The 14,920-nt window shown below is 36.3% G+C and overlaps 1 protein-coding gene across 1 annotated transcript; it reads left to right on the plus strand.

The window, feature by feature from the left end:
- The first annotated feature begins 2,821 nt into the window (after positions 1 to 2,821).
- Positions 2,822 to 14,920, plus strand: LOC124161275 (aldehyde dehydrogenase X, mitochondrial-like). The gene is made up of 11 exons (XM_046537565.1): positions 2,822 to 2,984; positions 6,680 to 6,784; positions 6,951 to 7,052; positions 7,759 to 7,924; positions 8,488 to 8,678; positions 9,808 to 10,024; positions 10,422 to 10,606; positions 11,261 to 11,425; positions 12,637 to 12,794; positions 12,977 to 13,051; positions 14,334 to 14,920. The coding sequence occupies exons 1-11, from the start codon at positions 2,949 to 2,951 to the stop codon at positions 14,404 to 14,406; spliced, it is 1,473 nt and encodes a 490-aa protein (XP_046393521.1). The 5' UTR covers positions 2,822 to 2,948; the 3' UTR covers positions 14,407 to 14,920.

Consider the following 14,920-nt stretch of genomic DNA (forward strand, 5'->3'; position numbering starts at 1 on the left):
TGAAGTCGTTTCCTCAACCTGCCGCACGTTTGCCGGGGCGGCGCCACGTATTCTGGAGGGCAAGAATTAGCGGGTAAGTTAATTTCCGTATTGTTGAGCGCATACTACAGGTGAGTGGAAATAGTCATTTTTGTAATTGATTAAGATTTAGTTTTCATTTATTTTCGAATGTTAGTCTTCTGCATTATTTCCTTATTGTTCTACATTAATATTTCGTGGATATATATCGCGGATTTACTGAAAAAAGGAAAATGCCGTGGACGTGTGTGGTACCGCGTTGCACCACTGGTTATGGCCACAAGACTTCGGGGATTTCGCTTTTAAGAGTCCCCAAGGACCCTGAGAAGCGATGAAATAGCTGTACGATTCCTTTTTTTGGTGTGCTAAAGCTCCAAAATTTATACATATTTTAAATTACAGGTTCTGCTGTTCCAGTGGCCAATGTCATTCACAGTGCAGGAATGAAGTAACACTGAGAAAATGCAAGATGTGCGACGGCTTTCATCAATTATTCATCATTCTCTCCTACTAAATTGAATCTCTTAGAATGATTGGTAATTAGAAATAGAAATTAGTAATAGAAAGAATTAATAGAAATGTTAAATTGTGAGTACTTAAAATTAATTTTTCATGACATTACCTTGCATTGATTGTATAAATAATCTCAGTTTCAATAGCATTGTGTAATCATTCTGGAAATGTAGATTTGATGTGTGTGTACATTATATAAGTTGGAAAAATGTGAATCGTTTTCATTCTTAATACCTCTTTCGATGATTTCTTTTAATGCAGCCGTTATCGATGGTGCGTGCAACTCTCATTAAAAGTACATTTACCGCGTATTAGCAGTATTAGCCTGTGGTTTCTGTCGTACAGTGGCGCCAACTCCATGGGGCCTGAGGGGGCCCGAGCCCCCCCAAAAATTCGTAACAGACGTGAGGAAAAAATGTGTCAGGCTAGTCAATTTTCCCCGGAGTATCCAGATATCGAGATTCGAGTGATCAGGGTTCTAATGTTGATCATATGGCTCTTCTAAAATGCTTAAAAAAACTTAAATTTCACAACTTATAAAATTTACCGGGGCAAGGTCCTCGGTTTGGGCCCCCCCCCAATATTTTTTGTAAGTCGGCACCCCTGCTGTCGTACTACTCATCTTATTTTTGGGCGAGGGATAATATTTCAGATTTTCCAGCACCTGAAAGTGATCAGACATCCGCGAATCCCTCGGATTATATCCATTGCACTGTTTTCGTGGAAGTTTATTCGGAAATTATTTGCAAAAGCTCTTTCGTTCTTATCTTTCATATGGTATTTTACTTCCTTAAATCTCAAATTATTCCTTTGGTGAGTATAGGCAAGCATCGTTATAAAATAGCCTTTAACGGTAATAATGGTACTTCCGGAAATTATTCACCCCGTTCAACGATTAAATATGCCTATTCTATACCCGCAAAACGTCCCTAGGATAGAATCATTTTTTAGGTTTGCTGTGCCCTGCCATTATTATTATCACTTGATCGAGACTCAGGAGATTAAAAACATTAACACACGTCACTTCATAAGAAGTATTTCACTTCGGCCTTGGTAAGAAGCCGTTTGCGTTTCTGATATTATATTTGTTAATAGTGTTTGAAAGCAAGGAATAACATCTATATTCTTATAAGGCCGTGGAAACATGCCGATGGGCTCGGAGGCAATGGTGCGTACGTAGCTTCTATGACAACTTATATTAACGTTTACCACAAGATAGCTATAAATAATTATTTCCTTAAATATTCCTTTCCTCACTACATAAGGTTTTAACTGCTGACAATCTTTCGTTATGGCTGTAACTGATTTTACAAAGGTATGGAAGCAGACGAAGCTGAAATCCAACGCCTTCCATTTGATTAATACTCACGTATGAGAACGATTTCTTGGTATTTTTCGCTATAAGATGTTAAGTGCATATGAACTTGTTAACTAGTAACCATTGTCGATGAGTTTATATTCATTTTTGCCATAAATTAGTTCATAATTACTGAAGTATCGTATACAGATACGTAGGAAACTTGCCCTTCAGGATAGGTGGCGCCCCTACCGGCCTCAACGGGAAACGGCTTCATTAAATGACCATGCCTGAACGGAGAGTGTCCAGACCTTCTCATATTCTAAGACCGTGCTCGGCATCGAAGACCGCGTAATATTATAGCAAGCCTACCGGTTGCAATTCGCCGTTCAGAATAGTGAATTGCTACGGGCCTATGCTATTCTGAGAATTACGTCTTCCGGTGTAGTAAAAACACGAATTGCAACCGTTCGTAATACCAAATAGCATAGGCGTTGCAATACGCTATATTATAGCAACATCGGTTGCAATAATGAAGAATAGCATAATGCTATTCCATCCAGAATAGCAGCCCAGGTCAACGCAATAGGCTTATAATAAGGGCCATGGGCTTATATCTAACATTTTAGTTGGCAGCTAAGAGAAACTATTTCTAATTAAATTAAATTACCCACTAATTAAAAAACATAGGACTCATAGCTTATCTGAGCGATACAATAAATATCGGACTACTACAAATGAGAAAATTTGGCAAATATTAAAACTCACAACGGCAATTTCAAATGAGAAGAAAGGGAACCCACCGTAGACAGTACTACACTAAAATTCCGCTGAAATTCATCCGTATAAGATAATTATAAGCGTACCCAGCGCAAACTCAGATTGCAGTGCAAGTGAAAAGTTAACATTTGTTTAGTAGACGCGGGGACGCGGGAAATCGACAAACATCTTTGTTTTGAACTCGGCAGAGTGCGCTGACAGCACACAAAATCCGAGATCCCTATCGCGGGGTTTAGGCAATAAAATCGTCGCTCACGCCTACTGGGTTCTCTTCTCTTCTTCTTTCACGACCGCGCAAGCCGGCTGCCAAGTCAACTTGATTATCAATTGATCCATCACCATGCCCATCCGAAACCCCGAGATCAAGTACACCCAGGTAAATTTTTCTCATCGCTACTTCGTCAACTTCTTGTAATGGTTTTGTTGATGCCGGGGTTGTATTTCCATATCATTGTACTTCACTTATTTATGTGTGGTCTAATTGGCTGTTCCTTTCTGAAGAATCAATGAGGATACCAATGCATTTGCGCATTTTTTACTTATTTAAACAGGGTATTGTAGAAAGTTATCAAAAAGTATCCCCATTTTAGCGAGTTCCGAATGTCACCATGAAATCATCCTTCTTTTAAGTTTCTTACGTATTTGAAAAGCCCTATCTTTTTCTTTCCTTTCCCGTAACGCAGAGGAAGTTAAACTGTATTAATGTCTGCAAACTGCTGTTCGAAGGCAGAAATGCCGTGTTGCTATGCTCACGCTTTAAGAATCCGCAGTTTTCTTGCTAGGTTTTTAGTTTTGGTCGTGATTGCAGAGGATCAGCGTTGCAACACCTTGCGTGAAATTATCCGTTTGTCAGAGAGTTCGCTAGTCAGATATTTGTGATTCTGTTTCAACTTTAACAAGTTAAAAGTTAAACAAGTTTGAAGTAACCGGATGGCAACTAGTGCCACGGTTAAAGTATTCGACTTTCTGCCCCTCTAAGACTTCTACATATTTTATATGACTTCTATCACGTCTAAATTGCATTCTTGGCATAGGTTTCCTGGTTAATATGGTACTTACTTGTTAATGTAAAAGACAATAGGAGTTGGAGGCATTCTAAGGAGTCTATGAAATATTTTCTGGCGCGGCCGTCACAGTAGCAGTGTTCAAGGCCACTAATTAACATCTCCTGCTGCATGTTTATCACGTTATCGTTGTTCAGTAAGAAAACATTTCCTCTTCGAAGATAGTACTTTCTTTTCTTTCACAGTACCTCCTGTTTGAATTATCCTTAAACCGTAGCATTACATTGCTGATTTTGTGGTTTAATTTTTTCAGCCAGTGTTCGTATGCCTTGGTCGGTTGTACAGATTTACTTAGTGCATGAAATTTTGTCCGTTATTTCTTCCTTTCCTCCTCTCTAAGTCTTGGTTTTTCCTGTTAAGTATTTGGAAACCATCTTTACTTGTAGATTATGGCATATAAATTGATACCATTAGAATGAGTAATTCTCCAAAATGTTTTAGTCGATAAAATATGCATTTTCCTTGTTATGCAGAAATTCCTTGTGACTGAAATTGTATATAATGCTGGGACCCAGACAGACTTATACATTACTTATACTCTCATATATTATGTGGCTTTTATGTGAGAAAAATGAAGTTCTTCTACTATCCTTATACTGAACACTTTCCTTCTCGAATGCTTGTATTGTGCGAGCTCTCTCCCAAAAACAGATGGCAGATAAGGAGTGATAGATAAATCAACTGTTGTCCCTAAGTCATACACTGTGCTTATCTGCCTCTCAGTATGATTAAGTTAGTTGAAAGGAAGGTGAAATAAACAAATGGAATTTAGGTGAAGTACTTAACTCTACCTAATTTATTTCATTTTTTTAGGAAAAGTTAGTCCGAATTATCTATAGGTACTCATTCGTAAACAAAGTGCTAGGATTCCTCTTACAGGTCATTGATGCAAGAAGTACAAAAAGACATACACTCAATGGTACTGGTGAATTAGGCCGGGTGTTTCAAGAGCAGAATGAGACTGATGTGAGCCTTGAAGTGAAGCTACAGGACCTTACTGGCAAATTTTCATTTCTTTCTGTTTATGGTTGTATAACAAAATTTTCTTGAGCCTAAGAGTAGATTGAGATAAATTAAAGTTGTAAAATTAATTGATGCTCGCTTAATGAGCACTGCATTCAGAGAACTGATGACAGTCTGAATCCGACAGAATTCATGTTCCTTGTTATCGCAAGAATTTTAAAGAATCTCACGATAGCAAAATAACTTCCCCAAAAATTATTATTAATTCTATTAGGTGGAAGGGAGTGATCAAGGAAGACTTAATTGAATACATGGAGACCAGACATCAATACAGTAGGCAAGGTAGAGTGACATTGAACTTCCTTTCCTTTTGAAATGGGTAGGTATGTACTAAAGAAGAGCTTGGTGGAAGGTATTAGATGCTCTGAAAAGATAGTAGATAAGTTCCCTAATAATATAGGTACGTCGTGGTTCATTACCTTGAATAATTTTTTCAGCTCCCCGCTTAGTGTTAGAACTAGGAATTAGGTAGTTTGATTCATTAGCCTCTCTTGCTATCAGAAATGTTAAACTGGAATAAGATTGGTGTGGTGGCTATAATGTTGGCTTCTCCCAGAGGGTCCGGGTTCATGGTGAGGTGAGAGAGATTTTTCAAAGAATGGCTGGTCTCTGTGTGAGTGCTCTATGGAGGGCAATTCAAGTATGACGAGCGTGCTGCACCCGCTCCCAGCGGGCTTCCCCCGCTCTTTTCAATGCAGGTCCACAGAGGGATAGGCATTTTTCTAATTTTAAAATGTAGAAAAAAAAGGCAGGGTCTTATGCACAAATTTAATTGGAATGTTCATGTACAAATTAAGGTAAGAGGACCTCTTTAAACACAACATTGGAAATAATTACACTATCCTCTGTTAAACGCCCATGATGACTCATACTTATGTATCAACAGGAGACTTGAATGTGGAATCAGCTGCATTTTGATAAAAGTTATTTAAAGAATGCGAGATATTGTTGCAAATGAACAAATATGTATCAGTTTGTGCGCCGTTAACATCAGGAATATTTACCAGTTTTTGTTTTTTTTCTAAATTATTTAAAAACCAATTTTAGGAAACAATAGCAATATTTAGGAAGTAAGATATGCCGTCGCATGTTCTCTGATAAATTCTCTGCATTTTGGTACCTCTTTTGTAGAGTTTGGCTGCGTATAAGTTGAGAAAAAGGTATCTATACAGTAGAAATAATATAGAAGATTCTCAATCCATCGGATGGGATGCAAAACTTGGGTCCCCATAGCACCTATTGTTATAAGTATGTTAATGTCAATTTCTACAACCTCGGGTGTGAGTTGCCTCTACCAAATACCATATTATATTACACACAATATGTCAAACTCACTCATACAGACTGTCATCTGTCATTCCTTGCATAATTCTATTATAAAATTGGGTGGAGAACTGTGATTTGTCCTCAGAATTTTGCTATAGATACCATATTTCACCTCTTAGTTGCCATTATCAGATGTGAAATGTTACAGTCCAGTTCAAATTTTGCGGGGAACACCAGCAAAAGGAGGGAAAGTGGTGGGGGGAACTTTGTAGGGGAGGCAAAGCACTTTGGACTGTGTGAAGTCCCTGGAAAGAATGGCATTTTCACCTAAACCCCATGTTGTGGTTCTACTTCAAAGTAGATTTGCCCGTGCCCAAAACTGACTTTCATGCAGAGACCACCCAAGTTTTATCAGGTCTATGTACTCATCAGGTTGTTAAAAAAACTTTATGGCTGGCTGCTCAGTTATTAGCCTGTGTAGTTGAAGTCAATGGAATTATTGCAAAAAGAAATTCATTGCTAGGAATTTTCCATGGGGTCACACTTATTTTCAAGCCAAAAACGAGGTATAGTTCTGTACTCTCCTCATAGAACTCCATGTAACCTAAAATTGTCACTTTTGTACTGTGAGACATGCATAGAATTAGTGAGTAGTTGGTATGTTTATCATAAGTGTAGTCATTTATGTGTCCACTCATAATGCATCTGCTTTTTCCAGCTTTTCATCAATAATGAATTTGTCAACGCAGTCAGTGGGAAGACTTTCCCAACTTTTAACCCATCTACAGGGAAGAAAATAACCGATGTTTCTGAAGGAGATAAGGTATCTGGTGTTAATAAATTTTCACCTCTTTTTTCTTTATTGTTTTTGATAAATTCATGCATTGTAAATCTTACTATCTGCAAATTTTTTAATACATTCTTTATTACTTAAAATTCTAATCTTTCTGTATTCTTAAGCATTATCCACTGGTCTCTTGAATTTCCAGGCTGACATTGACTTAGCTGTTGCAGCTGCTCGCAATGCTTTTAAACTTGGGTCTCCATGGAGGACAATGGATGCATCTGCTAGAGGTGCTATGATGCTCAAGGTGAGCTGAGTGTGATAGGAGAGTGTGAAATTCATTAAATTATCATAAACTGTGTTAATGCTTTACAAAGTTGTATTTGGCTGCATTATTCCTTCTTAATTACCAGTTGCAATAAAATTAAATCTTTAGAGTTAATTTGATTGTAACTGGTCATTGAGAAGGGAGTGTTCTTTTCATATGTTCATATGTGAAGTGTTCTATTCTGTTGAAAACCATGGTGCTAGATAATCACCTGTAGTGTGATCTCATTTACTTTTATCTAATTTAACTAATACTTAATATTTTTGAGTATGAGGTAGTTAAATGAATAGCTTAACGTGTCTGGTATCCTCAGAGCAGAGGAATAACATGGGGCTCGGAGGCAAAAATGGAATTATTGTTTGTTAAGTATGTGGTTGTTGAAGTGTAGTGAATGTGAAAGCTGTAATTAGGAGGGAATTCAATATATTTTCATACAAATAAGGCAGTGGTAAAGCCATTTGCAAACTTAGCCTTTCATGTAAAAATGAGGCTAAACCACCTCAAGTCATTTCCTGAGGTACTCTTTAGATATTTTGTAATTGCCTTTGTTTTCTGTTCCTTACCAGTGTAAATGTGTGTGAAAAAAATGTGCGAAGCGCAATCGAATTGTAATAGTTTAGACTCCAAAATATTTAGTTCTGTAATGAGTTTTCTCCATTCTGTAACACTGGTCATTTTGCTTTAGCTTGCATCTCTCATGGACCGCGATGCTGATTACCTAGCAAGTTTAGAGACGCTTGACAATGGCAAGCCTTATACTGATGCATTTATGGACCTGAAATATTCAGCCCATGCTATTAGGTATTATGCTGGATGGTGTGACAAAATTCATGGGAAGACCATTCCTGCTGGTATGTGGAGTGTTCTATTCTTTTAAATTAATGTGTTCAGAATGTTGCAGTGTTCAGTGGTATAAGTGTGTATGAGTCAATATTGGCTGACTTAGGATTTTTAAGTTTGGACAGTGAGGAGATCAAAGGTGGTGTCAAAGTAAGCTTCACTTGGTACATAGCTTTTTTGATATGATGTCTTCTCTTGTAAAGAAGAAAGACCTAAGGCAAGACTGCTTGTTTTCCTTCACCACTTCTATAGCACCTTCAAATCAGTTCATATTTTAGAATTTTTAGAACTAGGAGATTTTAATGGATTAATTATTCATGTATGTGAGAAATTTCCCAAATAAAAATTTCAAGATGTCCTTATTCATTATTTGTATTTTCATTAGAGTGCAAAGGTAACATCATGGAGATATGCTTCAAACAAGGAATGAATTTTTGATAAGCAGTCTTTTTTCTATTTTCAGAAATTTAATTAACTTTTGTCACGATATTTCTGAAAATCAAAAGCACGAATAATTTAAGACTAGTAGAGGAAACTAATTTGATGTGATGATTTTTTTGTTGTTGATCTGCAGATGGTAACTTCATGACGATGACTCGTGTGCAGCCTGTGGGTGTTGTTGGTGCCATAATTCCATGGAACTACCCTCTCCTCATGCTTGCATGGAAGTGGGCTCCTGCACTCAGCACTGGTTGCACTGTTGTGCTCAAACCGGCTGAGCAGACACCATTGACTGCCCTATACATGGCCTCACTTGCCAAAGAGGTGAATTTAGCTTATGCATTCTATTTCTTTTTCTTGTGGTCATTTGAATATGTCTCCTGTTAACACATTCAGCGTGGAGTACGTCAATTAGTGGTCCAGTCCAAGCCGAGATAGGTAGCATGTCAATTGACGTGCTCTGCCGGTTGGACAGGGCCTTTCTCTGCCTCTGCACATGACTAATATCCATTTCTGAGTCTTTCGATCGTGTGCATGGCCTTCAGCAAGCTTCACTCTTTTGACCAGTGTTTGCCATTTGTAAATAGCAGTATTTGAACGGGAGTTATGGCGCAAAACCTCTCCTTATTTTTCTTTCTTATTTTATCGGCCGATTCTGAGGGCGTTCATGAAAATCAGGCCCGCATTGAATGCGGTAAGCCATTTGCTGCCAGATTTAAATGGTCAGTGGTTGTTCTTCCTGTCAAGTTTAATTTGAACCCTTTAGTATTTGCGTGCTGGTGTGGGCATGCCAAGCACTTGAGTTTTTTCCCAAGCCAGTATGGTTATTAAAGGGTTGAAATATTTTTTGATTGAAGACTTGATGATAGTACTTCTCCAGTATATTTGTTATGTGTTTAAAAAATCATATTGTCCACTTCTTCAAGCCTTTCTTAAGGATATTGTCCCAAGTCTTTCTACATGTCATGTAGTAGTAGATCTTATTTAGGGTCTGGTGAATATGTATTCAATGAGATTTGTGTAAAGGAAATTTAAAGATATCTATCTAATTAATCCTGGTTGGAGGTCTATATACATTTAATGCCTTTTTTCAATGCAATTAAGTTTTTTGTCAAAAATGCAGTGTTAACATACTTTCCTTTCACCAAGACAAAGCAGTGCTAAGCTTTTCCATAATTTTGAAAAGTGTCTGCTTACAAATTATTTAAATTAAACATTTTCTGACTATGGTATTTCTATTTTGTAATTTATGGAAAAATATATACGTATATACTTTCATCCATGTAAAATATGCTATTGTTTTAGTTTTCAAAAAGCTTAATTTAATAGGTGTTATGACCGCATTCTATGTGTATCCAAGTTTTATTAGTGTGGGATCCTTCTATTTCCTACATATGTATATATTGTGGAGTAACCATTTGATCACCTGAGAAAAATTATTCTTTGTCTGCAGGCTGGCTTCCCAGCTGGTGTTATTAACGTTGTACCTGGATACGGACCAACAGCCGGTGCTGCATTGGCCTCTCACATGGATGTGGACAAAGTTGCCTTCACTGGCTCCACTGAAATTGGTCACCTTATTCAGACTCAGTCAGGGACATCCAATCTGAAGAGGGTTTCCCTTGAGTTGGGAGGAAAGAGCCCACTTGTAGTCTTCAATGATGCTGATGGTAAGCTATAGTCTTTAAACAATCTTATATTTTAAGACTGTAATTTGGTGCTTATTACCATGAAACGTGAGGTGGCATATGAATATGCTACAATGACACCATTAAATAATTTTTTCCTGAATCAAGTGTCAAATCATATGCTATCTAATATTTTAGACCAGACTGATCCTTTACAGTCATGGATATTATTTAGGCATAATATAAGTTACAATTGCAATTCCCATGATTGGTCTGTCAAAATATTTTCATTCCATTTTAAAAGAAACTTAAATGTGAGAAATTCACTCTTTTGATTGCCTAAGTAGTCTTATATTTACACATTATCCCCTCTAAGTCATTTGAATACATCGATGTGCATAACATTTCCTTAAAATACATTTAATTTATTGTATTTCAGTGGATGAAGCTGTAAGTCTCTGTGCCAACGCCGTGTTTGTAAACATGGGTCAGTGCTGTTGTGCTGGAACAAGGACATTTGTCCAGGAAGGAATCTACGATGCCTTTGTGAAGAAGGCAAAAGAAGTAGCTGCTGCTCGCAAGGTTGGAGATCCCTTTGCTGAAGGAACTGTACAGGGACCACAGGTATGGAAATTATTTTTTATGAAAAACATCCATTTATATTGAGATAATTATTTGTTCCTCTCTCATTCCTGAAAGTATGTACATCTTCTGTCAGTAAAGTAAATAGCCATGTTTCTTATCAGCGTTCATTTTCCCTGGAATTGTCAGCATGCATCAACTCGTAATTATTTCTATGTATAAGTACCATGCTTGAATTAAATTATGTACAAGTTGAATTTTTTCCAAATCTAGAATTTTAAATTGAAAATTTGCATGGTTCTTAAAAAAGTTCTCTCAATTGGGTATTTATTCCAATTTTATTTTATCCGTGAAATGGAGATTTTTTTTTCCCTTGAGTCTAGCCTCAAAAATGAGGGGGGGCTATTTTCAGTGAAATGTGATGCATAGTGGAAAATTCTTTTTTATTTCAACTCAGCATACCAGAAGTTCTTGCTGTCTGTTTGCTTTGTGTACCATTGTAGTTGTGTTGATTTCTCATAACTGTTCATACAAAACTTCTAACTTCATAATTTACGTACTAGTGTAACCAATATTGTTCTAGTTTCTTGTCATGGATATGAAGTTAGTAGAAATGATCAATTATTTGTGATTTAAGATTTTTTCTGCCATTCAAGAGTATTGAGGATTTTCAGAATTAAATAATATTCTTTGCAGATCGATGAAATCCAGTATAAGAAGATCCTTGATTTGATTGAAAGTGGCAAGAAAGAGGGGGCTGTCGTGGAATGTGGTGGGGAAGCTTGCTCTGGAGATGGCTACTTTATCAAGCCCACTGTATTCTCAAATGTCAAAGACAATATGAGGATTGCCAAGGAAGAGGTAGGAGAACAACATTAAGATTACCTATTTAGGTTGCCTGAACAATATCAGAAAGAGGATATTCAGATAATCTGAATTTTGGAAAATGAGAGCAGAACTATAGGTAAAACATTTGTAACATTCAACCAACTGCGTCACTCATTGCTTATGTCTGTCGGGCCTAGTTTTTGTCTTTAGTCAATGCCTGCAGTAGTTATGGATGCTATGGTACATGCTTGCTTGGAAAGTAGGTTCAATTGTTCAAGTGCAGCATCCCATTTTTCTTAGAAAATGAGAATATTTTAAAATTTACACTAATGGAGTAGATATCAAACTAGAAATTTAATGCTTGAAATTACTATCCAATTGGTGTAGAATTATGTAGCATTTGTCTTGAAAACTACCAGAATACCTATTTTACAAATTGGTTGATAGCATGTAATTTTATTCCTTGTATTTTAATTAAATGTATCTGTGTGTTGTCTTGTCACGCTAATAAATCATTGAGTGGCAGGGTTGTATGATAGAATAACATTAAACTAAAAAATATATGGGGAACGAACATTAATGTAGTAGAGCTAAGTAAATGGGAGAAAGAAATTAGGGAAAAGGATATGGGAATGAGGAGTTGCCTGAATAATCTCATGTCTCAAATCTCCATGATGAGTTGTTGCTGGGTCATTATGGAAGTAGCTTTTCCCAAAAGGTTCAATCATAGATGAATGCATCCTCATTCCCATTGCTTTGACCCAGCAAAACTTCTTCTAAAATAGGACCTGCCAAATACTGTATTTATCTGAATATAGTCCCCCCTTTTATTTCCAAAATGTCTATGGTAAAAATAAAGGAGGGACTACATTCAAACCCATTTTTTTTCCTGAAACTCAAGCGTCCAAATTGGGGGGGTGACTATATTCGGAGAAATACAGTATAATCGTATAGTGGTATCTTGGTGCATATGTACCCATATAACTATCAGTTATGAGGTATTTGAAGAATTTTATCAGATGTAAAAACAGTTTTAGATGCATTACATCTGTATTGGTCATGTCCTAGTATTTGCCTACATCTGTTTTTCAAGAGTTTAAGCATGTGGTTTGCACGAATGAACTTCTGTTTTTTGAATATTTTAAAGTGCGTTAGTTAATGTTTGCCCACATACATGTAATGTATTCCCTATCATATGATGTTTGTGTGTGTGGAATTTTTCTATAATTTTTTTCTCCTTGCAGATTTTTGGACCGGTGCAGCAAATCTTTAAATTTAAAACCTTAGAGGAAGTGATTGAGAGATCTAATGCTACCAATTATGGCCTTGCCTCTGGTGTTATCACAAAAGACTTGGATACTGCTCTTACCTTTGCTCAATCAGTAAATGCTGGCTCTGTGTGGTAAGTTATTTTCAAAACAGAGTTATGGCTTACACTGTCTTAATATCACTTAAAATATTTTGGCTATGGCCAAATTGTGAAGTATTATCCATATTTTTTATTGTAAAGATTGGTTTTAGAGCACAATAGATATAATATAATTAAATAAGTATTTAGATTAATTTTTCCCTAATTTTATTCAGGGTCAATTGCTATAATGCTGTGGTGGTGCAGGCTCCATTTGGTGGTTTCAAAGAATCTGGGCATGGTCGAGAGATGTAAGTGTACTTTATTTTTCTTGTTAATTTTTTGAACTTTTTCATCTATTCTCACTGTATAAATTTTGCAAAAATAGAATGACTTAATTTACAGCTGATGGAAGAGAAAGTTTCTTACATCAGGAGAATTAACTATTGGAACAGATACATATAATGAAAGGGATTATTTTAGAGTTTAGAATTTAACCTAAGGCTACAATTTTTTGAAATGCCTGTGCTGTAGAAATGGTGCTGTTCAAAGTTTGATGCTTCCAAATAACATGAGAGATAATTAGTTTTCACTTGTGAAATCTGGTGATGACATTAAGCTGATGCATCATATGGTCTTTTAGGAATCCCCCCTATTTTTACAGCTCCTCCTTCCTGAAAGCTGGGCATGGTGTTTCAATATCTCTACGTGATCTTTTAGCTCTAATTGGCACAGTAAAGTTTTCATGTACAGAAAACAGCATGTGCTCCGTGATGTATAAAATATTAGAAGGTCCGTCTCTGAAGGTATCCCTGAAAATGGTTGCATCAAATTATCATTTTTGAAGAGATTTTTCAAATAATTGCTGTGGATATGCTTAGAAAGGGATGGAAAAAGTGATTGTGTGATTTAGGCTATAATCATTTATTGTGTGTCACAGTAGGTAATGTAGTCCCTTGAAAATTATTGTTTTCATGAATTGATTAGGAACTTGAAAAAAATGTCAACAATATTTTGCTAGCCCCTCTGATTGCTTCATCACATTATTTTTGTCAATGTTGTTTCCCATCACCGGCCATCTCATTGAAGAATGGACTTTATTGTTCCTGGTATTTAGAAAAAATACAGAACAAATGGGGTCCATGCTTTCTTAAGACTGTGGGTGAGGGGAACTGAAAGTATGAGGCAACAATAATCCATCTACAATCAGTTCACCTATCACCATTGCTTTTTCTTGAGTCTTGAAGTAAGTTTTAAACTTTGCTGTGAAGGAAAGCATGAAAGTATTTTTTTAAATCTCTGAATGAGGCTGGATTGTAAGTATTTTGAGAAATTCAGTAATCTATTTCATAACTTAGTAATCGGAAGTAGTACCTCTTTTGGCAGGAAAGTTCGTGTGTGAATTTTTTTATTTATGACCTTATTAAGCTGCTTGCCCTTCTCCGCCTATAATTTTTCCTTTAGTAATTATGTTGTGCTTGCTGGGTGATGAACTTGGGGTAAAGCAGGAATATTCTGTACTCATTAAGTCTTATGCTCCTAGTTCATCTTTGGGAATAATTTCTAATTTTTACATTTGTCATTCTTTTTCAGGGGTGAAGATGGTTTGAAAGAATATCTTGAGATCAAGACCATAACCATTAAAGTTCCACAGAAGAATTCATAAGCTTAAGTGATAAGGCTGTTATATACCCCAAAAAACATGAAATGATTATAATTACATCAGTTAATATCTACAAAAGTTATACATTAGCAATATGCGCATGAGTAATACACATGCTATACAAATATAAATTTTTCTATATTTTGAAAGGAAACTGATTATGCACTGAGTGCTATATTCAGCCTAGAATTGTCCTATTCTTTTTTATGGAAATGTTTCTTGCTTCTAAGTTTTATCTTGGGAGTGTTAAATGTATTTCTCCAGCCAAAAAAGTATTTTTATAAATTATATATTGTTGATGCATGGTGACTGTGCACAACTTGAGTCATTGGTGCTGGTTCTATGAAAAACATCTACCTCCTTTTATCAAGAGCACACTCTACATATATCTTTTTAGTACATAATGATACCTCTAGTGCTTGGGAGCAATAGTATGTCATTTTAAGTGATAAATGGGCAGCATTGGGTGCTGTGTATCACATGCATCAATAAACACGATCCAGTGATTGTATTGTAA

Source organism: Ischnura elegans, chromosome 6 (assembly GCF_921293095.1).
Source record: "Ischnura elegans chromosome 6, ioIscEleg1.1, whole genome shotgun sequence".
NCBI classification, from domain to species: Eukaryota; Metazoa; Arthropoda; class Insecta; order Odonata; family Coenagrionidae; genus Ischnura; species Ischnura elegans.